The sequence below is a fragment of the Pezoporus flaviventris genome, unplaced genomic scaffold (genome assembly GCF_033815535.1).
Source record: "Pezoporus flaviventris isolate CSIRO_AGI_PZ_B2104156 unplaced genomic scaffold, CSIRO_AGI_Pfla_v1 ptg000001l, whole genome shotgun sequence".
NCBI lineage: Eukaryota > Metazoa > Chordata > Aves > Psittaciformes > Psittacidae > Pezoporus > Pezoporus flaviventris.
This window is the reverse complement of record NW_026892549.1, coordinates 63,836,928-63,864,794: the sequence shown is the minus strand read 5'-3', so window position 1 is coordinate 63,864,794 and position 27,867 is coordinate 63,836,928. Positions and strand designations below refer to the sequence as shown.

General features: G+C 38.8%; 1 protein-coding gene across 2 annotated transcripts in view; it reads right to left on the bottom strand.

Annotated features, from left to right (window-relative positions):
• The window catches only part of PKN2 (protein kinase N2), a 50,650-nt gene that overhangs the window by 13,061 nt on the left and 9,722 nt on the right, over positions 1 to 27,867 (bottom strand). The window contains exons 2-6 of one of the 2 annotated variants that reach the window (XM_061462282.1): positions 14,063 to 14,360; positions 6,568 to 6,719; positions 2,248 to 2,365; positions 530 to 675; positions 217 to 433 (exon numbers count right to left, since the gene is read on the bottom strand). In XM_061462282.1, coding sequence (XP_061318266.1) covers positions 217 to 433; positions 530 to 675; positions 2,248 to 2,365; positions 6,568 to 6,719; positions 14,063 to 14,360 — 931 coding nt within the window. The remainder of the gene's footprint in view (positions 1 to 216; positions 434 to 529; positions 676 to 2,247; positions 2,366 to 6,567; positions 6,720 to 14,062; positions 14,361 to 27,867) is intronic. The other variant, XM_061462291.1, reaches the window with a different exon arrangement.

Sequence of the window (27,867 nt, the reverse complement as noted above, 5' to 3'; positions counted from 1 at the left end):
TGGCCTAACTTCACTTTTTCAATAGGATTATAAAAAGGCCAACAAATCAAAGAAACTTATCTGCATTGTTTTGGTGCACAGACATTTGGAAATTCTAAATGCCTTTGTCTAGCAAAAGAACAACAATGAAATATGTCCAGAAAGAAATAAAACTGGCATTAAAGCCTTGTTCTAAACCATTGAATAGAGTTGGAAAAAAGGTTCCATAAATCTTACCTGTTAACGCTGCTGGCTTGGACAGCGTACTATACTGGTTCTGAGTAGATATTACACTTTGACGAGGACTTAACGTGGGTGAAGAGACCAATGAAAGCTCCTCTATAATAATACTGCTTTTGGGATGGTTTTTAGGGAGTTCATTCAATCTCTGTTCCAGTGAATACTTCAAGAGGTCCAACTTCTGGCTTGATTCATTAAATCTTGCTTGAGCCTTCTTAGAACAAGAAAAAACAATGAAATATTTCATATCTTTTTTGCCTTGAAAGAGCATTTAAAATAAAGTATCAGAAATTGTAATGACGTAAATTACTTCTGAAAGTGCCTTTCTGTCAGTGACCTTCCCAGATCCAAGTAACTTCATCACATTCTTTGCACCTTCTGCTACAGCATACTCTATCCTAAAGTGATGCCGTAATTCTTCCATTCGGAGTTCAAGAGGGCTTATCACAGGTTTTGCTGCAAAGAGATACAAGTAATCTTCATTATGAAGACCATGCCCAGGTTTAATTTCTTTAATAGTAACTCTTCCCCCATATAAATAGAGGGCAGAAAACAAGAAGAAAGGGGAAAAAGAAGCAAGATGCTGATTTGATATTCAAAAAAAAAAAAGCTTGAAGTGTGTCATAAAAGCAACAGTGAGCTTTTAAGCATCTGCATTTGAAGGAAGAAATCACTGATGAGGGCCTCAATCCAATAACCAGGTGCTACTCCTTGAAGAGCTGTGTTGCTAATGGATGTGAGAGAAGAACCTATCTCGAGTAAAGGGACAAAAGCCATCACTCAGCTGGCAAGAAGGAGGTTTTGCGATTTCCACGTTTCTGAACCATGCTCTGAGGATTAATCTTTCAAGCTACTCTGCAACTAAGTAGATCCCTGATTGCTTTCTGATAATCCTTCTGCTTCACACAAAATCCCAGGGAATCTGGCTTCTGCCAGCACAGAGAATGTAAGAGGTCACATATGCTGGCTTCCCCAGTGGTTTGGGTGAACCATTGTAACATCCACTCCTTATGCTGTTTAGAACAGAACTAGAAAGTTTCCTGGATATATTATTTTCTGTTTAAGGCTTTAAGAGCAGTAGCAATACAAAAAGACATCTGAAAGTCCTTCTAGCTAGAATACATTTCTTCTTCTTCTTTTGAACTTACAATGTCTGTAATTCATGGGCTAAGATGGGATACTAAAAAATGCCAGAAGTGTCCTAAAAGTGTAAAATCAGAAAAAATTAACCCCTGTCTCACACTCTCACACGCACACACACACAAGCTTTTCACTATCTAGGATATATCCAGGACCTGATTACAAGCTTCATTGTACAACTTCAATACCAAGAAATGCATACAAATAAAGTTCAAGATTGGAGATGTGCTGATATCCCCACAATTTTATACTCCACGCCCGCTATAGCTCAGGAGTAATTTTTATTTCTTAATTTTATTTAAAGACTTCCAAAGAAATGCAAGTTTAAAACTATTTCTGAAATGCACCATGAATATTTCAAGACATTATTTTAACAACAGTTTTTTTTCTTTCAAGTTGTTTACTACTCAGTCTAGCCTAAATACCCATAAAGACAGACAAAATTCACCTCCATCTGTGCTCTCATTACTAATAAGGTCAATCTATTTAAGTATAACAAGCAGGCTTTGAACCACATCAGATTTTGGTTTTTAGGATAGTGAAAAGATTATATGCTTTAAAGGAAATTACTAGTTATTGTTAAAAAGAAAGCATGCATGAAGGGAGAAAGCAGGACCATAAAGCAAAAATGGACTGCATAAGGTATGAAAAGGATAATGTAGAGAGACTGTATGTTTCTTCATTAAGCTTGAGGTAATTTGCTTCAAGTGAGATGTATCTGGCATCCTAGCACACACAATTGTTTGCCTGGTCTCCAGTTATTTTTGGCTCATGTAAGCTCTGTCCAAAATTACCACTAGGAATTTATGGTAACACTGTTTGCATATGGGTACATATCTATGTGGCATCCTGAAGTTAATGACTCATATTTCATTTCTACTCACTCACCATTATCAAAAGCCAATTCATTGGTCTGCACTGCCTGAAGAATCTGCATCCTTATAACTTCTATTTTCGTCTTGCTGTCCTGGAGCATCTGCTGAGCTGTGGCAAGAAGTTTTCGATCCTATTAAAATGAACAAACAAGTTAAAATGATAAACTCTTCATGGAATAAAACATATTGAAAGCTTCAAAACTGACAGGCTTTAGAAACATGAACTAAATGTATGCAGTTCATTTGGTATAGAAGACTGATAAAACTAACCACATTAGGGTATTACTGGAAATTAAGTTAGGACAGAGTTAGTTATGGCTGATTAAAGACTATAAGCTACTCCCATGGAAACTCTTTAAAGCTGAATAGAGGACTCATGATCTAGCAACATTACATGCATAGATTAATGTTTTGTGAGCTGATACTAAAGAAAGGATATTATGTGCAAAATACCTTCACCTTATGAAGAAGGACTCAAATTTACTGTATGACAAGAGCTCTTCTAACAGACAAAATTGCTTAACTAAATACATATAAAAATTACTGTACTAATTCACTTGAGCTGATACTCAATTTTGAAATTAGAAATAAGAAGTTAACTTACGTAGCACATTCTAAATAAGTCTGCTATGTTTTCCTGAACAAATCAAAGCTGAAGATTGTTTTGCATTAATAAATACATAATACAAGAGGGTTACTTCCTTAGCTATCTCATCAATAACATAAGGGTGCAAGACTTTTCATCTACATGAGGCTGACTAATTTAGAAGAGAACCTTTCTGAAGACGAACTTTCAAACTAGCTGATAATAACCATTTTCTATCTTCCAGCCACTGGAGAACTGACTTACAATGGCTTATCAAATGGTTCCTGGCTGTAGAACTGTGCATGTGCTTCTACGGCTGCTGCATGGTGCTCTCTCTCTGTTCTGGGAATTACCAGGTAACTTAAAAGTGATCTGACTTGCAGTAAGAACAAGAATAGTGGTATAAGAAAATGTAAGGCAGTCTATTTGTCCTGTCTGTGCAGTACTAATCAATCACAGTAATTAACAGTAGTCAGTGAAGATGAGCATCACACTTGTTATAGCCCAAAGGGTAGTCTGGTTAACTCATTCTGTAGCCACTCTATAACCTCATTAATAAGGTACTTTCCCATGGACACGGTTTGACTTAAACTTTTAATTTTATATAATGAAATTATGATTTATTTAAGAAGTTAAATTCAATTCTTCCCCTTTCCACAACCACGACAAAGAACTGCAGTGTAGCACAAATACCCAGAGCTAGAAATACTAGCACTACCAAGAATACTGTGAGAAAAATCAGTATGCTGAGAAGAAAAATCTACCTTCAGAGCTCCTCTGTGACCCTGCATCTAAGATAGATTACAAGCAACTTTAGAATCCTTTATTAAACCTTATCCATGCATCATTTCAAGGTATATATATATATGCCATGTTTCTTGGTGTGTATCTTCACTTTTATCTTACTTTTGATCTTGCTCATCTTGATTGTCCCTCATATCCTCTTACTGCAATGGATATGCTCGCTCAGGGGCAATATCAGCCCTTCAATGCATAGAATGAAGGCGATTCAGGATTATAGAGATATCCTTATGTTTTCAAGAGACAGAAAATCCCATCCTGAGAACCAAACGGATGTGCTATACTCAGCAGGTCTTTTAGTGCTGGAGGCTGAAGACAAAGCACTTCAAGGCATCTCCTGAGCATAGAAGGGCTGACAGTGCCCGAGAAACTGATCTGCAAAGCTGTCGTGGGATCTTAGAGAATCCATACAAGTCCAAGAAAAGATGATCAGTATCTCAGAAATGCTTCAGTCCAAATAGGTTGAGCTGAATGTTACTGAAGCAAGTACAGAGGGAAAACCTTCCCATGAGATGATGGGTTTATTACTATTAACAGGCTGCTTTCTCATTTTTAGGAAACGAATGACCTCCCTCCATCAAATTTAGGCCTGAAAATAATACAACCAGATTAAAAGCAGATCATACAGTACACTTGAATAAAGGTCATGACAGAGTTTAACATGTTTAAAAAGGTCCCGTGACTACTTTTTAAAGAACTCTGGATTACCAGGTTTGGATTCACACCGGGAATTTCCTGCCCCGTTTGCCCACCTTATCCAGACACTTGAGTTGCTTTAAGTTCTTATTTTAAAAAAGAATCACCAGGCTCAAGCCTACAGGTTAAACCTGCCAAATTAACTCACTGCTGAGTATTAAGAATATGAGAGAATGAATACGCACCATTTCCATCCTGTTTATTGAAGCAGCTGGCAATGCTTTTTGTGTTTTCCAGCTTGCTCTTCCCAGCCCAGTTACTATATACACCCAGGCTGGTAGGCTGATTTAAGCACTTACCAATTGCAAATACAAGATTCAATCATCAGTTTTAATTACATGCCTCAATCTTAAAGCAAACCAGAATTTACCCTTTTTATTTAGTCTGATCAAAGCCTGCCTCCAATGTCTACTATTACAGCCTGAGTGTTTAGTTAAGTTTTTTTTGGCTGCTATAAGGTTACTTACTGAGGGTTTATTAGGAACATAACTCATGTATGTCTTTTGATCCAGTTGGGTCAGCTGGTTATTATTTTTAAGTGTACCTGATGTTAAGTACCTGGCCCCAGAGGTTGTAGACTCCAGGGTTTCCAAGAGCTAAGGGACTGTGGTGCATGGACAGCATTCCCAGGCCCTTAGTCATAAGGTGCACTCCAGATACTGTTTCCATCTGCCCCAGGCTAGTAGGGTACAGGTCACTTTAAGATAAGGCTACCAGTGTACCAGCTGGCTCCACAGAGGTGCTGCTGGGACAGAATGAGCTTGATGACACCTATGGTCCCATCTAACCTCATTTTCTCATAGTTTAACCTCATTTTTCTGGGAGTGAGCAACATCCACTATCATTTTTCCAAAGTCTAAGTCATACAATAGGCAGATACACAGTGATCTGCCTCTCCACCACTCCCTATCAGAAATTGATTCAAACACAGTAGGTTTCTCCAACACTTACTCGTTAAATTCATAGATGTCTACTCAAGTCAAACACTTCTTCCCACTGACCTAGCTAGGTGTTGGCTCCCTCAGTCAAGAACTTAAAGCATTTCAGTTTTACTTGCTACTCTCTGGACACAGAAACAACTAACCAAGCTATTACACAGTGTTAGATCTCAGCCTGTGTTTCCCCTTAGCTTGGAAATTCATCTCCTTAATGGTTTAGTAAAAGTAAGTGGAAAAAACAGGTAAAGTGTAACTAATGAAGGGTGAAGGAGCAGTTAAGTAGAGGATCCCCTTTTTTCTATTTGAGAACCATGACTCCCTTACACTCATAGCATATATGTTGGGGAGGTGATGGGGTGATGGGTTTCTGGGTTGGTTTGGTTCTGTTTGTTGTTTTGGGGGGTTATTAGTGTGTAGTTATCCCCCCCCCCAGATATGAAAGGTTGGGCTTATCTTTCAGTTGAGTTAAGGGACTCGGACTATGCTGAATGTTACCACATAGTTTGGACTATGAAATGAGTAAAACCCATTTAGGGGTTAACAAACATTTCTCCCTGCCTCCTTGGAGAGCTTCTGGTGCTACTGAAAAAGAAAGCAAGCAAGCATGTGTCTAAAATTCAGATCTAGAAATAAGAGTGCTTTTATTTTTAATCTCTTGATGCTACCAGATGCCACCTCTAGAATATCACACTGTAAAAAGTAATATACTATATATATATATACACACACACATAAATGTATCTTATGTGCATGCATAGTAATGCAGATTACAACAACTTTATCAGAATACTATACGCATCTTACTAAAACATACTTGGTATAACTCCTTTTACTGCCAACTACAACTCAATGACCATCTCAGAAGCACACTGGCAATTCTATGTAATTATTCTGTGTAACTATCATGCATGTTACAACTTTTAGCTAATGGGGGTTTTGTTTGTTTGGGGTTTTTGTTTAGTGGAGCTGGGAAAAAGCATCAGGTACCAGTCAGTGTCATGGCAAGCTTTGCTGCTCAGTGAATCGCATCCAATGAAAGATTACTAGATGTACTAAATTTAGCAAGCCGGATTTGTTATTTAGGTTGAACTGCATGTGGACAAACTGATCAAACAATCACTTGAGTGGGTATCATACCACCACAGAAAAAAGGGGATAGGAATTTGCACCAGGTTTGACATAGCCATTTAACAACAAATATACCCCAAACTCAAAGTACTGAAATTGCATGCTGTTCATACATTGCACATCCACACCACAGCAATACGAAAATCCACAGGCATTTTATGGTCTTTAAATTCCAAAGCCTTACCTTTGAAGAGCCATTTGAGTACATCTGTATCATATTTTCTGCTCCCTGTTTTACCTTCAGTTCTATATCCAATTGCTTCTTTAAGGCCATCAATCTGTTGTTAGTAGAAAAACGAGGATCGCTATTTGGAGTATCAGGAGTCCTGGGACAATCTAGGAATGAAAGATAAGATGTAATGTGTGCAGGAAAAAGGAAAGCAAAAAGAATAATAAAACCAACCCACCCCCAAACCCTACCCTAAGCTCTATTCTATGAAGTTATAGATTAATCAAAGCTGGAACATCATACTTAAGTATTAAGACTGACCCTCCTGTCCAGAGCTACTTTGCAGCAGCACTGCAAATTCGCCTTAACATGAAAAGCCTCCTGAAAGCCTGGTGACTCCTACACACGTCCTAATTCACATGAATCACTTCCGGGAGTGCTACAATAGGCAGGTTTGCAGCGAGGTCTATTTTCGTTTCAAAGGAGATTTCTTTCCTCTGGAATGTCTCAAGTCAATTAAAAGTGCAGTTTCCCATTGAGCTTTCTTACACTCCGATTTCAAATCCAAGTGTTTTAAACCCAAAATTGGACTATGATATTCAATGCTAATGAGCATGCTCTAAATACAGACATTGAGTAGATCTGTGAACACTGCACTGTTCATGTCAAAATTAGGACTAGATAAAATGAGCCTTTTTCTTAGTCATAAAGCTGAAGGATACTTTGGAATCATAACAGAATCCTGGCATAGTTGGATATATAGACAGACAGGTTATTGAACTACTGTGATTTGCAGGAAGGATAAAGATTTTGCTTTTGACAACATTACTGTGTTTAGATCTCCATCTTGCTGCATTAATTTAATGGAATGCAAGTTAGTTTTATCAATCAAGTTATACAGTCAAACTCCTCCTCTTTTCCAGCCTCCTCCAGAAAAGTCTGTTCATCACTGGGTCACATTTTAACTTCTGCACCATGAACTGTCAGTGAACTGAAAGTAAATGGCCACTGGACTATTTCCTAGGACTTCACTATTTCCCAACACAATTGTGCTTTTAGCTATCTTCCCTAACAGTAACAGTCTCAATGGCTTCTCTTCCAAAATTTTTGTAAAAAAGGATAAATTACATCCACTGTAACATTTTTTTTTTTGCTGTTGATTTCTTCTACTCCAACAACTGAGAGAATACCTTTTTTAATGGGCAAATGACATCAGTTGTCTCCTGGAAGACAATATTTACCTGATTCCAATGGTACAGTCTTTTATCTGATTGTAATTAATCTTCCTTAACTTAACACTAGGATGGATGATGGATCAAATTCCTGAAATCCTCAATTCTTAGAAAACACAGGCATTGCACTAGTAACTTGCAATGAGGAGATGCCTGCCATTCCACATTGGTTCTCTAGAAGCTTCTGGCAACTAATTCTTTGAGATTTAATACATTTTACTTTCAAGTTTGCTGTGTAATTTCCTCCTAAATTGCAAACTTTGCTGAGGCTACATTCAGATTTCACCAAAGGAGAAGTTTTTACTTCCTCTGCTGAAAATTCACTCTTCACTTTAAGCCACTTTAAGAGTCTTACTGCATACTCACTACTGAAAAGTAGCACAAAAAATACCATATTTAAAAGAAATGTATAAAACAATTCTGGGTTATTCCTCATCTGTTTTGTCGTTCAACCTCCCCCCAGTGTTTTGGCTGGGTTTCTCTGTGGAGCTGCATTTGAGCAGCATTACCTCAGATCTGTTCTTAATAAAAGAAAGATTAAGAACATGCTCTCCCCTCTCACTTACGTCTTCACATTTAACTAATGCTCACCTAATAATCTATTCAAAAGTAGAACAAATGAGAAACTTGAAAGTCCCAGTGTCACGTCTCCTTGTCAAGCAGCTTAATGGTACAAATGAATATTTACCAACTTCAGATTTAAGGTGTAGGCTTCTACCACTGAAAGATCCCAGCCCTCTGATGATCCCTGGGAAGGCTGTGGGGCTCCTGTAGTCTGTTTTCACAGCTTCTAAGGATGCACACAGGCAGTCTCCCTTTGCATTAAAACAACACTCAAGTTGCAAGTCAAGGACTAATTAGAGATACCAGGGCTCAGGTTGCCCAGGCAGCTGTTATTATCTCCCTCAGCGTGTCTCCACTGGGAAGGTGTAACCACATCATTTACCTGGGTCATCTCAAGAGGCGGGTCTGTACTTGTGGACCTCAACTACCCTCTACCATTTACTTTAAATGGTTCTGCTATATGCTTTATTAGTAACCAGCAGCAAAGGAAACTTCTCTGAAGTATGGACTGATTGCTAGGAAGAAATCCATTTTTGCCTTCATGTATTAATAGTGCTTGCTAAACTCCCAAACATGGAACATTCTAGCTTAACAAAGATTCCCTTTTTTAAAAGGAAAATATGGGTTTACCAGCAGCTTTTTCTATTAGGTGAATATCAAGTGAATAACAGATGTATTTAGTGTTATTTTTGCTGAACAACTATGAATGTTGCTGCTTAACACCAATGAGTTTTGTGCAGCACACATCCAGGCTGCTGGAAAAGCTGCAGCACTGCTTCCCAGCACCTGCAATAGCCTGTTTTCATGAGAATATACTTATAAGGCTTAAAATAAGTTAATAGTGATGGTTTAACCGAGTTTTAATTCATAAAATACCTGGATTGCATCAGGACAATGGCAGTTTTCGGTCAGAATCGTTTACCTTAACCCTGATCTTTGCTCTTCTGCAAAGCTTTTCAGTTTGAGTCTTTGCATAGTACTCATATGAGCAAAATCTTCTTCCTTCTCAATTGCCTTTTACCAGTGCTCCCATCTAAATGATATTTATTGGAGCACTGACACAACTCTGCTTCTCTGAACCCGCTGCTCATTCCTTTGGGGACTCTTCCCTAGATGCTGTTTGTTCAGTGTAAGATCCAGGGCCACATGTAACTCTGAATTTGGCTTCCCAGATGGTACTGCAGCACGCTGCTAAGCTAGTCCATTAGCAGCAAGTGCACTTTGGTAAACAGTTAATTTTAATCTTCTTTGAGGATATTTAACTGCAGTTAGCCTCAGTATCATACCCAACAGAGATACCTATGATGCTTGTTTGGGCACTTCTGGAAGGGGGAAGAAAGAGGCTTTTCTCAGGGAGCCAGATGGTTGCTTCAGCACTTGGACTAAGCCATCAGTAAGTCAAAGGCAGCAGTGGACATCCTGCACTCAGAGCACCTAGCATTGATCTCCTGAAAACTCTTGAAGTTCAATTGCATTTCAATTCAGTAACTACAAAACAAGTGACAGGAGATTGTTTCAAACAGCTTCAGTTATGTTATTCCACATTAAGGTTTCCAAAAGTTACCATGCAAAAGTTATCATGCAAATGAGCCCTGCAGGTGGAGTCTGCTGTCTAAATTCACTACCTCTACCAACTTGGTTGCTACCTCTCCCAGTTTCCAATAATTGGTCTTACATGGACACTCTGGTGTCTGACAGATTAACCTCACCATTTGTAGGCCCACACACAACAGTCTCTCTCCCCTGTCAACGAGTCGTGTTCTTAAACAAAGCGAGTTATTTTCTATGTAACCCCTACAGCAAAACTAGACATAAAATGGATAGCTTAGAAGTAAGTTACGAGAATGGAAGAGGCATGAACCTGTCCCTCTGATTTAATGTTCTCCATGTTTCACACAGTCTCAATTCCCCCAAAGGGTTTTCCGTTATCTCACCTCCCTATCCACCTTTATATCAGCTCTATGGATCAGATTCATTTCCCAATTTATAGATACTCTACTTATCAACTGCGTGCCTAATCAAATCAGTGACTTGCTGTAGGTGAGCTGTTTCAATCTTACACCTCACTGAGTCATATTAAACCCCCATCTCTATTGTTACTTTTTAGACACGTGAAAAGAATATCAATTTAATCTGAGCCACTCTACAGAAGTATGTTTTCAAGATACAAGATTTCATATCCAAGACTGAAGTAATTGTCCCATATTGTATTTCAAGTTCAAGTACATCTGTTAGATTCTCATCAGTAGTTGTCACTAGGCTTGCTCTACTCACTCTGTATTGCTGCATTCTGCTTCTCTTTAAGTGGTGACTTACTAATTTGAAGCCTCCATATCCTAGTATGACTAATAACACTGCACAATAAGGGCAGACCTGGGTACAAAGTCTCACTTCTAAACCAAATCCAGACTCACCAGCAACCCCATAGTGTAAACAGATGTTATGTTAAATGCTGTTTCTAAATTATACATCTACTGCCAAATCTACCCTCGCATTCAGAGATGTAGCTTTTTGGCAAACTGCGTGTTTTGGTTAACGTTTAATACCAGTTCTTCAAATAGTTGTGAAAGTAATTTCCTATGGCATTAGGACACGGAAAGCTTTCAGCTCTAGGCACCAAAACATCTTAACTAGCTTAAAATGGAATGTTATTAAAACATATTTTCCTACAGTAGATTCATTAACACTACATTTAATGGTTTTAATGTGTATTGGTTACACTGTGCTGATTACAGAGTTACAACACAAATTAGTGGTGTGTTAAAAAAATAATGTCTGTTACTGCTTGATACCCCAAGCAACAGTAAGACTCACAGCAGCTTGCACAGCACTTGTCAGCTCTACATTTGGAGCGCTTTACAAATGTGTGTTCACACCCACTTTTCAGATACAGGAACCAGGAAAGATTATATGACTGTTGCAAGTTACCACAATGACCTTTCAACCAGTCAACAGAGCAGTCCGAAAGTCTGCAGAGTTCAGGCCTGACAGGTCAAAGAGATCATCATCTTATAGGCAGATTTTCTTAGCGTTACTTCTCAATGTCTGACTTGGCTACTTAGACCCTGCAAAAACATATACAATATACTCTAGAAACAGGGAAAACGTAGGACCATCCTCTAAAATACTGAAGTACATATAGAGGACACAGACCGACTCCTGCAGCTATTGAACCCTCTTTACCTTATTTCAGCATTTGTGCTCTGCACAATCTAAAAATTTCCCATGTATTTCCTTCCCTTTTTTAAATCTCCTGCCTCTGACTGACCAGAAGAAGGTCAAACACAAGCTGAAGTGAAAAGCTGTAGCTTAGGATAAAACTAAGCTCTGGAAACACTGCACTTATTTAGGGAGCTCACATATTCAACAGTAAGTGGTTATCAAATTCACTACTGATCCCAAGAAAAAGCAAGAATTCCCAAGCAGATACCTGTGACCTCTGCACAAAGGTATCTTCTGTCAGATGGCAGTGATCTTTAGGGCCATGTGTCTATGTATTAGCTGAATATTATATGTATATATGCATACATAAACACCCATACAATTGGCGCATCATTGGTTTTATATTTCCAACATTTTGCAAAGACCAAACTCACCAATACCTAAACTCAAACCTAATACTTCAGTAACAGAAATCAGAGCATTGCCTGGATGACTTGCACCCATTAGCTGAAAGACAGAATGTTCACTGACAGTGCTTTCCCCTCCATGAGTTAGTGACATGACTGAGGGAGGAGACAGGCAATTAACTCACAAGGCAAACTATATAAAACCCTCAAGTGTTTCAGTTTTGGAGGTGGGTGCTTGTAGCTTTTTGATCTAAAGAGAGATACTAAAAGAACTGAAGTTTGGGGTATTTTTCAGAAGGTTATGCAATATGTTCTGTTAAAGTGAGCCTCACATAGGAATGCCTGATGTGGTACTTCACAGGGAATATAAAGATCAACAGGATTAGTAATTTTTTCTTGCATATTTCAATAAGACTGTAAAAGCTATCTACCAATAAACAGAATAAAAGTTAAAAACACAATACTAAGAAGTTTAGCATGCATCAAAAGCAGGTAGAAGCACATTAGTTTATCAGCCTTGATCTTTTTTCCCTTCCATGAAGTCTCTGGTATTTGAACACAGGGCAAGATGAGCCTGGTTGCTAACAGTTACTCACAAAAGCAATTGGCACTGCTGGTATTTTCAGAAGTGTACTGAGGACCCGAACACAGACTAATAGAATGGTTAAGGTTGGAAAGGACCTTAAGATCACCTAGTTCCAACCCTCAGCATCATCATTTAGGTCTTTGTACACAAACCATCTCTTTACAAGTCATAAATGCTCTCTTAGGGTTCACTGCATTTCCTGAGTCATGAACAAGGACAATATTGCTCATTAACACACCGTGATAGAGCTTTTAAATGCTATACTGGAACAGGACATTCCAACAAGAACATTCTGTGCTCATCCATTTTTTAAGCTACTACTAGATGCATTTCACAGATTTATGTCCACACAGATTTTTACATCACTTTGTGTACACTTCTTTCTGTTCCACTCTTCCTGTTCCTTTAAAAGGAGGCACACTGCTATCAATGATGAAGCAGACTTTCATAAACCTCAGCTGACATGGAACAGTGCTTTATGCCTTCTAAAAGTCCAGTGGCTATTTATGAAGCACACATTAGTGGATTCATTCCCATTTCATGATGCAGCAAGTACTTTGCCTTGCTACTTCCAGCTATGCCACTCTGTGCCCTTTGTCTCTTGTGACGATCAAAATCAAAAAAGCAGAGAATATAACGAACACTGTGCAGGCCACCATGGACACTTCAATACTCTTGCAGCATGTCATCAGGCCAAACAGTATGAAAGTATCTACCAATAACTCCCCTAAATTCTCACTGTAACCAATCTTTCTTCACAAGGATGTTACAGTCTTTTTCTACTGCCCAAGCTCCTGAAGGCATTCACTTCACAAACACCTTCCATAGCTTGTGCACATGTATCAGCTTTTTGCCAAGGCGAGTCTGTGCAATGTGAAATCATCAGGCTGGCAATAGCTCATACCACAAAGCTGAGAAAGGACTGTTTACTTTCACAACATTCCATCTTTAAATACCAAGCCTGGTACTTTAAAAAACTATATTCAAAATGAGTATGGACTCACTGCCAGGCCACACAACTTGCCAATTAAAACTACTGATTACAATTGTTCTGTGATAACAATTTCAAGTTATCTTTAAAAGGGTGGCTTCATTATAGAAGAGCCTGAAGACTTAATGCTTGTTCACTCAGTCTGATAAACGACATAAAAGTTTATGAAAGTTAGATTTCAGTTTAAAAAGAAGCCAACAACTTGTAAGTACAATTGTTATACTTCCCTCCCCCCCCACCCCCCTCACCCTAGAATACAAGATGTGTTAATGCTGATGCCTACAGTGTAAGTGAGAGAAAGTCAGTGATTGAGACAGTATTTCAATACAGTAATAACTGAAAGTGAAGAACTGGTACATGTTAATCTTTAGAGCATCATCAAGTAGTCAGGAAATACAGACACCAAAACCCAAAGGAACTGGAGACTTCTTTGTGATTCACAGGCATACGTAAGTAACAAACTCACCAGCTACATATTTGCTCATTCCCAGCACAATTCTCTCCAGTGCAATGGGATAAGGCTTATCTAAGCTAAGAGAAAAACCTCATTTCACATAAAGCATGGTACCTGCAACATCATCTGGGTCTGTTACAACGTGTGCATTGAGCTCCTGTAACTTATGATGCAAGTCTTCCAACTTCTTGTTTGACTTTTTCAAGATGTTGTCCACATATGCCAAGTTCTTTTTATCTGTTGTGACCTTCCTGAGGTTCTCTGCTCCCTCCTTGATTTTAAGTTCCTTCCGTATTTCCCGCTTGATTTGGTCCTTTACTTCATCCAGCTTCTGCTGTACCATTGTATCTGCAAAGTCCAACTTTTGGCCAGTGCTCACATTCTCAGAGGTAAGGAGACTTTTGGCATCCCCCTAGAAAGAAAAACAACAAGATAAGTACCAGCAAACACTGTTTCTTGACAACATGCACTGCACTCTTAAAATGAACACGCTTTAGGCCTCTCTCTGTGTATTAAAACACTCCCTTTGTAAGGCCATTTACTAGCCATGGGTCTACGCTCATGTTGTCCTAAAGCAATAACGTCACAAGACATGACATGTTAACTGCAGTTACCTTTTGCAACAGATTTATTTTAAAGTTAGTGACATCTTTACTATGCCTATTTTTAACACCCGGAGATTTAAATACTTCTGGATTGGTCATGGCTGCTTGCCTGGTAGTTCTGTGCCTCAGAGCTCATGACTCATGTTTGTGATTGTCTAGATCTAATTGTGTGTTTTAATAGACCAAATAGTTACAGGAAATAAGAACAGCTTCTAACAGTTATTATCTATGATGAATTCTTATACATTCATTAGAATAGATTCCTTTAAAAGACTGTAAAAAAAGAGTATTCAGACCACCAGTACCTATGAGATCTTACTTGCACCTACTGTATGGTTGTATATCATTGAGAAGTACAAAGGGCACGTTACAGAACCTACACCAATAAAGTACAAATCATTACATACGTAATAATACTTCCTGTATGTCTTACACATGAATACTAGGCCCTATTCAAGCAGTCTTAGCTAGAGCTAAGTGAGTGAAGGTCAGAGAAGGGTTCTCCAGAACTTAGACTCCGATCCAGTCATAGTTCAGGATGTATTTAGTAAATGTGGGGCCTGATCTGCATGGATCTACCCAAAAAGACCAAAATTCCAGTAATTTTTCTTGAACATAATAAAGAAATTGCCCAGATTTCTGAAATATTTGGGAGAACATGAAGGTATTGTAAAGGATGATAAAAATTTGCAAGTTGTGTGTAAAGTTAGATGTCAGTACTATTTCCTGTTGGAAGCACCAGCAATACAGCAAACTGTAAAAGGAAACATTCAGGAAGGAGTTTAAGAAACACAGCATCAGACCAATAAACTGTAAAAACATCCTAGAACCCATCATCTCTAGATACAGCCCACAGTGACTTGTTTGCTTTCCAAAGAGTCTGAGACAATGGGGATCATGACAGTTGTGCCTGTGCTGTACGTATCAACAGATAACGCTGGTCAGACTCCTTCAATCTGTGCATATTCCACTGATGCTGCCTTCCAGAAGGAAGATCCAATCTACAAGTCCTCAACTATAATTCTACAAGTTGAGTAAATCATCTTCAAACCCCTCTTTTAAAACATTTATACCCATAGCTGCTACCTGTAGAACAAGTTAGAAACTCAAGGACTCCGAGATACTAAATGCAGTCAGAATCTCTACCCTGCCACAGAATTTGTCTATCAGAGACTACAAACAAGCAATTCAGAAATGACAAATTGAGTAAGCAACAAAAGGAGGGGGGGGGAGTAATACCTAAATCGATACCTAAAGTGCACTTGTGATCCCTGCAAGTACGTTTCTGTCCGTACACACTAAAATAAATGATTTATTATGGAGATGTAGAAAGCCTATTAATAGCTGTACTGGGAAATACATAACACTGCTTCCATATATAGGCCTATAAAAAGAATCAACCTTTTTTTTTCCTATAGAATAGTCAATAGTGATAAGCAACTAGTACCAAGGGTTCATATCCATAGTGAGGGAATTCAACCACTATGTGTTGAGTGGTTTCTTTTGAGAAACAACTGAAACTGACAATAAATTAATACAACTATACAGCAAATCAAGTATACCCAAATTAGATTCAGATCTTTGATTTCCCTGGTTGTCAAAGACAAAAATGTAGGATGTAAAAAAACCGCTTCAAGATTAATATACTGCTATTTAGCCTTTAAAAGCAGGGATCAAAACAGTAAATAACAAGTGTGTATTTTTAAACCATAATCCTTTGCACTTGTTCTGCAAGCTTTCTAGAAATAAACTCATCATCTACCTCTTTCTAAGCACAGTATTACATTTCCCAAGGTTCACAGGACAAAGACTACTAGTGAATGTAGGAAAAAAAAACCAAAAGACAAACCCCAAACCAAACCACCACCCCAACAAAAAAACCCTCTATAAATATACCCCCAAAAAAACACCAAAAAAGGACAAACAAGCCCCAAACCCAACAGAAAACCTTTATCCTGTATTCCAATAGCACCTGAAGTGTGCTAAAATTATACCAGGAACATAAACTTCTTAAACAGAACAGTGTAATTAAAATATAAATAATTCAGAATTATTCTGGACTAGGGTTTCCTAAAGACACTTCAGTTAATTGTTTGTATTGAACAAAGCCATATGTTCAATGGGGGAGGGTATTATCCATCTCCAAGCCCTACATGCCACCTGTTAAAGGGATGTTACATTCTTCCATAAACAGGTTTTTGGAGCCCTGGTTCCAGATACAGTGTCTAACAAGTCTTCAATCAAATTAAATCTCCATGGTCATTTGTGATTTGCATTCCAAATTTCCAGTAATCAAGTTAAAGTTCTCCTCAGCTTCGGCAGTCTCTGCAGCATCTTTGGACTTAGGGTTTCAGGATATAGAGTCTATCTGCTTGAGACATGTAAGATGTCAATATTGGGGATACCAACATTAGTTACATTGCCTATTCATTTCAGCATTCATCTTTAACTGCCCCCAAAGCCACGGGTGATACTGCAGTCTCTCTAATTACACTTTTAAACTAGAAGTGTTCTGTCACCTAGTTACCGAGATGTGTCACCTGGCACAAAGGTGAAATAAGCAGCCTTCCAAGGAGGACACTGTGCACTCAGTGACCCTGAAGGTCACCAGGAATGCCGAGCAAGAGCATGTTTTGCAAGCAAAGTCGCTCTGCTCCTGTGCTGACACGTTCTGCTGCTGGGAGGTAACACATGTTTGAGACAGATCCTCATGCTAGAGAGATGAGCAGCCTCAGCAATGCTCCATTTTAGAACTGATGGACACAACTGGACATAGCATCAGATAGCTGAGTGAGAAAAATAAGGTAAGATTTTTCCTTTAAGGAAAGCACCTTCCAAAATCCCAAACTCAAATTCCCCTTTTAAACTGAGAAGTGACTTAAACCACAGGATATTCCAGCTTGATTTGATGACAGCCTATTACAAGCCTCTTGTTAGAGCTGAATATTCTTCCAAGAAAACTTGTTTTCCCATTTGGATAAGCTCTGTCCCAGGTTGAGCCCCGCATCCATTAGGACATAGGTTTTCTGTCACCTCAACCTGTGAATTAAGTAAGTCAAAAGAAACAACAGTTGGAGGCAGGGGCCAGGCCCTTTCCTTTGCACTGCTCAAGCAGACAGGTTGCAAAGACAGAAGAAATCACTCATGTTCTCTATGCCAAGAACCCATCAATGGATTTTGCACAGCCACTTCCTTTACTCTCCCTTCCAAAATCATTTAACATCAGATAGCTTAAGAGTGGAAATGCGCTGCAGCAGACAATGACTAAACCACTCCTGCTGGCAAAACAGAGAGCAGGCCTCACCGCTTTAGGATCCAAGACAACAGAACGGGCAGCCAGTTACTGATTCTCAGTGTCTTTTACAATTCTGGTGGTGTTTTGACTGCTGGTTAATAGCGAGGAGCCCATCTTTGTTGGGTGGCCCCACATCATCCCTCACACCTCTGCTGCTGACCCAGTTCTTTGCCCTGACAGCAGAAGAGGGCAGCCAGCACCCGGTGCTGCTCTTAACAACCTGCTTCTGGGCTCTATGGAAAGAGATTAGAGGCAGTGGTGCATGCTTCTTAGCAATGAGAAAATACATGTTTATGAGCCAGGATGGAGAATTTGGAAACATTTCAGCATATAATGAAACTGAGGCTATGTTTACTACAATAAACTAACAAGGACCACAAATTAGATATTACTGCTTAGAGAAAAAAAGAGGAACCCACATATACAGCTTTCCTCCTGCAATGGCCTAATGACTCAACCTCACTTTGATTGCTGGCTCCAAGACTATCTATTTACACAGATGAATTCAAGATGCCAGCCTTCAATTTCTGTACTCCTGGGAAATGGGTTCAGTATAATTGCTGAAAATAATGGGTAGTGGTCTGAGCATGTCTTTTAATAACACACAGTCTGTTCTGGCTGATGCAGTGGTAGAGAGCCATGAATGTTGTTTATGGAAACCCGGGGGGGCCTCATACTTTTTCTTCAGGTCAGTCCTGACCAAATCATCTATGAGGCAGGTGCCTTCCCAAACTGTATCTACCACCCAAGCTCTCATTTAAGGTTAGAACACCTAAACTGATGAACAATGAGGTCCTGCTGAATAGAAGAGAGTACCATGAAGCTGAACATAATCAGAGCTTAAGCTGTGTAAACTAAATGACTTCCAATTCAAAATGAGATTCCTGAATTGCCACCTCTCAGAAGAAAAAGATAATGCTAAAATCCTGGGCATCAGTAACTCCCAAAGACTCGCTCCTAAGAGCGCAGTACAGCTGCACTGTGTTATACCATGTATTCACCATAGAGAATCTTAGATAGGGTAAGAATTCAGATTGCTGAATTCTGGTGCTAATTGTTATAGGATGGGAAATGGAGCCTTGAACTCCAGCATGTTTAAACAGCTGACAGCACTCATGCACAATATTATTTACACTTCGCACTGATGTGTTACAAGCACACACTCAACCTGCCTTTAGGAAAACACCAAAACAACATCAAAACTCACAGTAAAAGGGTGTATATTTTTTCCTAAAGCTATTAGCATTCATTTCCGTATGCTCTTGGATTTTAGCAACCATTCCAATAGATGATAATAGACAAAGAAATAACAAAATCTGTTTGACAAGTACAGTTGCTTTGCTATTGCATATAAGAATACTAATTTAAAATACAAACCCAGACAGACTAAAAGTTTATTAGTTTTTCACTGTAGTTTGAAGAACTGGAAGCACAGTTTTGGAATTGTTCTGTCTTTCAGTATCATCTTCTCAATATTATTTTAGGAATACAAAAGCAAAATAGAAGAACTGAGGAAAAAGAAGTTGTTTTCCTCAGCTACTGCCAAGGTCCCTGAAGCTCTCCACAGTAATTCCTGAAACCAGAGTAGGCTTTGATTTTAAGAACAATGTTAATCAATTGCAAACTTCCCTTCCCCCCGAAGTCATTCATAAAACCAGATGTGACGCCTTGTCTGGATTACTGGAACTACATGGACTATTTCCTCCTGCCCAGAAGCAAATGTGATTGTGGTCAAGATCTCAGCACTCACCCAGTGTCAGGAACAAGAAAAACCTTGGAGGCTTAATAGATTTTGGCATTAGTTTGCTGTGCTAACATGTCACAAATCAGGATTTAAACTTAAATCTAAGTCACAGCTCTCTGCTTTGTAACAAGAGCTGTTTAAGGCACAAATATCCATAGTGCACTGCATTACACGTGGATGGATTCAAGCAGGACAGTGTTCCTTAAACTAGGGCTGTCCAACCCACAGTCCTCAGTCAGTGGTATCCTCTCTCCCAGTGTTAGCTGTTGCCCTGAACATCGTATGAATGCTTCAGGAGGAATGCTTGTTTTGAATGACTTGATAGCTGCCAGGCTGCAGCACTCTATCCTACAACACCTGGGTGAAAAGTTGTGTGCCCTGCCTCAGCCAGAACATCGTACCTAAACCAGTAATGAAATTCCCCGGGGATTCCTTGCTCAGATCCAGGCATCCAGCCACAAACAATCCCTGATTAGGCCAGCATTTAGCAACACGAAGAGCATGCTCCCCCTCCAGAAGGTGCTCCAACAGCAGCAGCCTTGTTTACAGCACTGGAAGTTGTGTCAGTGCAGTGCCGTGCCGTGCCAAAAGCGATTATAGAAAGGGGCATAAGAGAGAGGGATTTCCTCACTATGGAAGAGAGGGAAACCACTTAAAGAACTGCTGCCTTCAGCTGCTTCTCATTTTAGCAGCTCCTGATGATTTTATGCAAGGAGAAGGACCTGCAAGGAGGCTTCCAAAGAAATACAACATTAAATTAAATCCCAAGTCACATTTCCTGTGATGAGAGGCCTTGACAGAGGCTATAGCACGAGCAATGGGCACCTGAATCTGAGATCAGAATATCCAAGAAGTGTGACTAGATATTCTGGCAACAGGCATGGTACAGACACTTCAGTAGTTTCCAAACATTTATCTATAACTTGGGAGTTCCTATTCCCAGCCAAAAAATTCCAACAGACCACAGCACAGTGGAAACAACCCTTACCCCCCTCGTTCCAGATGTGCTGAAGAAACAGCTCAAATCCACACTGCAACGAATGAGGACTGCTGTCACAACTTAGACTTGTGTGTGCCTAGGAGCAAGGTCAGCATATGAAATAATGCCCATAACAAAACCACTCCTCCACTCTCGATGAAACCTCGCTGTCTTAGTTTTAATGCAGCTTTTCATTTTTAAGTTCATTTGAAGTACCAATGTTTATCAGTGGTGCTACAGTAACCAAGTTAGTATAACATAAAGAAGCAGAATGCATACTCAGAAGAAAACTGCATCTTACATAATTAATATGGTCTCAAGCAGACCACACACAGTAGTAGAAGCTCTATTAAATGCCAAAGATATAAACGAGCTCTTTCAAGATACAAGGAAAAAGGTTTTATGAAGTGTTAATACCATACTGCATGCTGGAAGTATCTCCAACAACAACGTATCATAACTGTGCCAACATGACTGGATTCCCACTGAAATGCAGCCTCACCTAGGTGCATGCAGTAGAAGCACTGGAATGATAATGTCTTATCTAATTCCTATAACATTATCATACTGAAACAATAATTTCTGTTCTAATTCCTGTAATATTATCATAGCATGTATTCAGAGTGTGATAAATACACATACTCCCATTTAAAAGATGAGGAAAACAAGAGTGGATTAAATAACAGTTCAATAAATCAAAGAGAAGCAAGTTCAGAGAAGAACTTACTTTAAGAAAAGAAGCACCTTAGTCACAGATTCTGATCTGCAGCTGTACATTTAACATATTGAACTGGGCAGTGAAAATTAGCATGCATGTATGTCCTGTATCCTACTGCCAACACAGGAATCCCAGGCACAGACTTGTTCTGCATTTCCCAAATTTGAGCTGGGAAATTCAGTCTTCTTTTGAGACATATTTGGGGAAAAATTCCGAAATAAATAAAAATGTAAAGACTGGGGAATAGCAGAGAAACCACTATTTTTGTGTGTTTGACAGGTTGAGGCTGCTTTGAAAAAAACCCAACCAAACCAAGCAACCCTTACAGTTTAGAATTGATAGTAAAAATAAGAGTGAAAGGGGTTTAATTTGTTTGTTACTTTAAACACCTTCAAATTAACCTGGAGTTACCATTTTCATCATGGAAACGGTGTCATTTTCTATACCACATAAATATATAAAACACCATCACCCTAATGGCCTACAATTATGCCTTGAATATAAAGAGAACATACTTCTCAAGTGTACATTTTAATATTCTTGCCAAATGCTACAATGCTATGGATATGCTGTATCCATTTCCTTTAGGAATTAATACACTCATTTTGAATGGCTGTTTCAGACTAAACCAAGGTTCTTCGGAGGAAAATTCTTGTCTCAGTTTGACTTGACTGATCTCTCTGCAGTTACATTAAGCTCAAGTTTGGTGCAGGCAGTTGTTTTACTGCTCCGAAATGCTTGAAGTCCAACATCACTTACTGAAGAAACAGCTACTTAAGATACAATTAAGGTCATGCAAATGTGTGGAGAATTTGCCTTTAAGTAACAGTAATATAGCAACTAGTAATCTGTTCATGACAGATAATCACTGTCCCCCAAATAAAGCATAACTAGCGAGGAATCTGTTGAAGTGCGTGTTAAAGCGAACACCTAAAATCAAGCATTTCTGCTGCTACACAATGTTACTATAATTTGGTTTATGTAATCCCAATATAAATACCTTTATTGTTTGTTTGGGATTTTTCATTTAAAATGCTTGCCTAATTTTGCCTAACTTTGAGCAGAATAATATTACATATACAGCTCAAGATGTTGCAAAGAAGTAGTAACTACTATATTACCCAAGCTACAAGATATGATGTGTAATTTGGTAGAAGGGAATTTCGAAGGTAAAAAGGTCAGTCAACAGACATGAGTCACAATCATGCCTTATGACTTTGATAACTCCTTCTCAGCTACAATGCACACTGTACAAAGGTGATTGCTTCCTGGATGCATGCCCAGTAAACTCTTACCTTCATGTGAAGTTAACATTGCAACTATACATTTTCAGTGGCTGCAATGTTAACATTAAGACAAACATATGTGGGTAAATTTCTGCTTGTGAAGAGGTTTCAGTCACTACCCAAGAATATAAAACCCAAGGAACCCAAGCCCCAGTTATTAATACTTAATGACAAACAGATCCCCTCCCATTTGTAAGGGGGTTTTCTTCTATTATGATAAAAATTAGTTAGCTAATAGCCACTGTTATCCAGTTAAAATGTATTATTACCTATCTCAGATAATGTAAGAACACTGACCATTCTGCTCATCCATAAATTACAGTATCAGCTATTGCCACCTCTGTAAGCGGTGGCACTTAAAATGTTACAATACACTGTTTTCTTTAATCTGAAAAGCACAAAGAACGTATCCATGTATGAGAATGTCAATTTCTGGGAGATGGTAACTGGATTTCTTGGTAATTGTGAATTGGAAAAAAAAACACAAAATCTCCGTTTCTGACTATTCCAGCTTTCAGCACAGACAACTGATATGCAGTCCATTTAACTTTACTGTATTTTACAGGAGCTATTCTTAGCCATTGCAAAACTAATGGAAGAGCTGAGAGTCTACATTCCACTCTAATTAAGCCATCCTCTTTAGCAGCCAACTATTTTGTACATTAGAAATGCAGCAAGTCGTATCAGAGATAATAGTAACATCTGTTTTATGAGGCAACAGGCCAAGTGGCTAAATACTAGATCCTGGTGAAGGAACCGAAGTTTTTTGCTTTCTAGGACTGTGCAATAGTGCTTCACCACAGCTTATGGGTAGCTGAATCTGTTGGTACAGAAAAGGGATGTATGTTTGTATTTATACTAAAGACCTTTGTCTTTATACTCCAGGACTGAGAACACAGTCATTCTGGCTATCACATCTGAAGTTACTTAAGTTCACACCCTATACTCCAACCAGCTGGAAATGCTTCTCCTGTTTCTGCCTCCAGCAGTAAAAGGAGGCTGGAAAGTCTTCCTTAAACTCTCTTCTCACCTTTACAGGTGGCCAGCAGAAAAGATGACCTTTCACTATAGGGATAAATCCTGCCACACCCAAATTCCACTTTCAGAGATGCGGGCATCTCATTCCATGCCTTTCCAGTAAAAGTTTATGGATGAACACACAGTTATTTATAGAAGCATTACTTCACATCCCCATTTGTCTGAGAGTTGTACAGAGCATCACTGATGTACGCTGCGGTACATCTGAAGAGTGTTTTTGCAACCATTCTTTCTCTGACCCTTGAAACATGGTAGGATAATTTTCACTGGCTCTTAATGTCCATTTTTTATTTAATCAGTTCCCTAGGTATTTGAGAAGTCATGAAGAAACAGAAGCCCATCCTAACCTACAACACAAGCAAAAAGAAGATACCCTGACTTGACTGCTTCATATGCAACAGCAGTGAAAAAGAGGGAAGTGATTTCACTGATTACGTGGACCACAAATTCTTTAAACACTGACATTTCAAAATACAAATCTGCTTAAAGTTTGGGTTTTTAAAACTATCTACATTGTCTTTGCTTGTAGGAGCCCTGATCCCCCTCAGACCTGCAGTACAGCAATCCAAATCTACCTTCTTATGACCCAAACCAAACCTCTGACATTTAGATGATGTTGACAGTGAGAAGTGTTGAACAAAAGTCTAGGATTTTAGCTGAAGGATTTTTTATTGGTCATTTAACAAGTTTTACCCTTTATGCTCAGGCATAATGGGTATCACCATCTCCCAAGTAAGCTGCCTCCTGTTCTGCATATACTTGTAGAGGACTCTCCTCCATTTATCTCATGTTACCAGCTCAGTTTCAGTATCAGCTAAATTGAAAATGGGAAGCATCAGTGTCCCAATAACGAATACATCAATGAGACCTGAAACATAACAGACATAAAGCAACACAAAACAGCAGCTTTTCTATGCATTATGTATAGATCTGCCTATAAAAGTAAATCTTAATGGATATTCTATAAACCCAAGTTTACACAATAACGGAAAAAAGTTCTCACGTTATAATTGCATTAAACTAGAGGAATGATAGGGTGCATTTTGTACTGCTGAGTGTTCAGAAATCCCACAATAAAGCATACTTGTTAGTGATTTCAATGCCCTTCCTTTTTCAGAGTAGGTAAGATTACACATGCATTCTATGTGTTCTCCAGCACCAACCATGAGAATGGAATCTTGAACGTACTATTTAACCTCTGTTTGTTGTAAATGGATCAATTCCTTAATATCAAAAGCCTCACCCTCTTTTACAGGGCATATATACACAGTAGTTTTCACACACACAATTAAAAAAATCCACCATTCTAGAATATTTGTTGCAGATATTCCAGTGTCATGGATTTTGATATGCACACAACTCTTCTTCAAGGTTAAAAGTTTTCCCCTTCATTCCATTTTCAGAAGCATTTTAGTTACCTAGCAGCCCGAGAAACACCTTTAGTTGGTTATTGAAACCACAGTGTCAAAATGATGCTAAACCCAAGTACAATATTCTGCTTTATTAATACCCAAGAGCTACAAAATACTCTAGATTTGACATTCAGCAAAACCTTCATGAAGAAGTCCTTCAAGCTAAAGAAAGAAATTATTGCAGTCAGAAGCTATTTATGGTTGAAGTTTAACCTGTTGCATTCCCAAGAGTATCTACTATGTATTCCTCTATAATGAGCGATCTAATCTAAAGCATTTCATCTTTAGGAGATAAAAATCTACAAAGTAAGTTTTGACTGAAAAATCCTGCTTGTATTTCATCAGAGAGACCAGCATAATCTTATGGATACTTAAATTTTAGGAGGTCAAGGCTACTTCCTAGCTGCATTTGAAAGGGTGTGCATGTGTGTCTTGAGGCTCTCTCAAGCATCACAGAGTTACAGGAGAGAAATAAAAAGCAGTTTCTATAATACAAAAAGAAATTAAACTACACAAGAATAAAGTACAGTCTCCAATCTGTCCACACCATATTCCAAAATAAGTTCCTATATTTAGCTCAGGCCAGCATCCCCTCAACTGTACCATTACTGACCTTTACTGGTTTCTATTTCACATCCTTCCTGCTGTTTTACCTAGCCAGAATGCAATAAACTGGCATTAATATAAACATGCAGGGGTACAGCCAATGTTTTTGCTTAGACACAGGTTCTCTCCATTTGCTGAAGATGCCAGAACCACAGCCAGCCCTTCCCTTCGCCTTTTGCTAACCCTAAGGAAGTGGCAACTCTGATCATTCCCAGTATATGCCACCAAAACGCTCACTGCTGCTGCAGCTCAGATTTGCAGGAACTCCCAGTGGATGTACTTGACTAGGTAACTAAGCTTCACATATATTCACTGCGATAAAGAATCACTTAAAAACTTCAGGACAGCAGACATTATAACAGTGGAAAAAGTCATAAAAGTAATTAGAGCCATCTGAGAACATAGAAAGCGCGAGACCAAAATCAGTGAAGGAAATCTGCAGAAAATACTGCATGCTAGATGGAGATTGAGAAGAAAAGAATTCAACTGCATAGCTTAGAAAGTGTATGTGAATAAATTCAGAACATGGATGCCTGTAGTTGAAGTTTTGCATATCTGTTTACTTGAAGTACTGTATAAACCTTCAATTGACAGCAAATTGAGTACATGCAACAGATGGGAAGGCAGACAAATGCTAAAGAAAGGAGATGTTACTTTTGAGTCCATAAAAACCAAAGTGTTGTCTATTATGGAAAGGAAAGAGTTACAAACATGGGGGACCACTTGCAGAACTTGCATCTCCCTTGGCTTGCTTTCATACCCAAGGTCACCTGCTGCAAGAATCAAACCAGTGTCAAAAGAAACCAATTCCCACATGCAGGGCAGCCGCTGCTCTGACAGTGCCACCAAGTTACTCCCATCCAAAGGAAATACTTCAGGAAAGAGGACTTCAGTACTGGTGCTGGCTGGCTGCTAGCCTGAAGAACAGAAGATGACACTGGATCTCTGGAGCAGACCAGTGCTTTTTCCTCCTGCACCTAGAACTTAGGAGGATTTCTTTGTTTCTAATCTGTTAAAATTACTTTAATTAAAACTTTCTAATACACACTTATGCAGATTCCTAATACAGGTGAAGACTAATTCTGAAAGAATTTACATTAGCAATCAATACATTACTTCTGCATTTTGCAGTACAACAAAAAGCAGAATTCAAATGAGGAGTTTGACCCCCCAAACAATAATGAGCTGCTGCTGAATGCCATGTGCTTTCCATAGATAACTAACTTCATTTGAAAAAAGCACACACAAAATGAAAAGGAAGGAAGTCAGATTTAGATATTATTTGTGAAGTGGATTATGTGATGAGGAATCTCATTTGAACTGACCTGATAAGGATGAAGAGTTAAAAGTGGTTAGAGTCTTCCCCCAACAGATGAACAGTTAATTTGACTCAGGCTAACTGGCATGAATAAAGACGTAGAGAATAACAACTAAAAAAGCCCTCTGAAATAAACCAGTTTGTTCTAATGTTAAAGTTCTTCTGGTTTAAATTTAACAGCATCTTTTCAGGAGAGGAGAGACCCAGCCCACAAATCCCCAGCTTGAAGAAAATAGCATTCAATAATGGGTTAAGTTTTGAGAACAAGATTTAAACAATCTTCCTGAGGATCTCCAATTATGCAGGTATTATAATGTGCAAATGACAGCTTCTAACATTCAGCCATTCTCTGCCTAAAACATCAGCTTTATATGAGCTTATAAATAAGCAACAAACAAACTCAAATATTGAGGAAAACATGCTTCCATTAAAGGAGATTGCCGAGTCCTAAATGGGCAGCAGTTCAAGAATGCTACACTAGTAGTCAGGCATGTACGATTTACAGTACTTTTACTTTTCTACTGCTGCCACTAAGTTTAGAACATGTCCTACAGAAAGGCCTTGCTGGGTTGAAAAGCTCTGGAGATCTGTAGTATGCTTTTTTTGGGTACTTTTCAACACAAGTCTTTGATTCCGTCTTCCATAATCTTTTGTTAGGGCTTGTTTCCCGTATTCTGTTTCCCCATTATACCTACGTTGTTCTCCATGTGCTCCAGACAGGTTGTCAGCAGCACGCCTCCTTACAACTTCAGAGGTTCCTAACATCCTTTTTGTCTTGCAGTTTGAAGAAAAGCTGTCACTTCTTAGTCATCATTTGGCTTATAATTTTAGCCCGCGTGAATTGAGACTTAGGGAAGAAATAATCTTGTCATGCCATATGCAGGTCTGTCTGTAAAGGGAACATCCTCTTAAAGCACA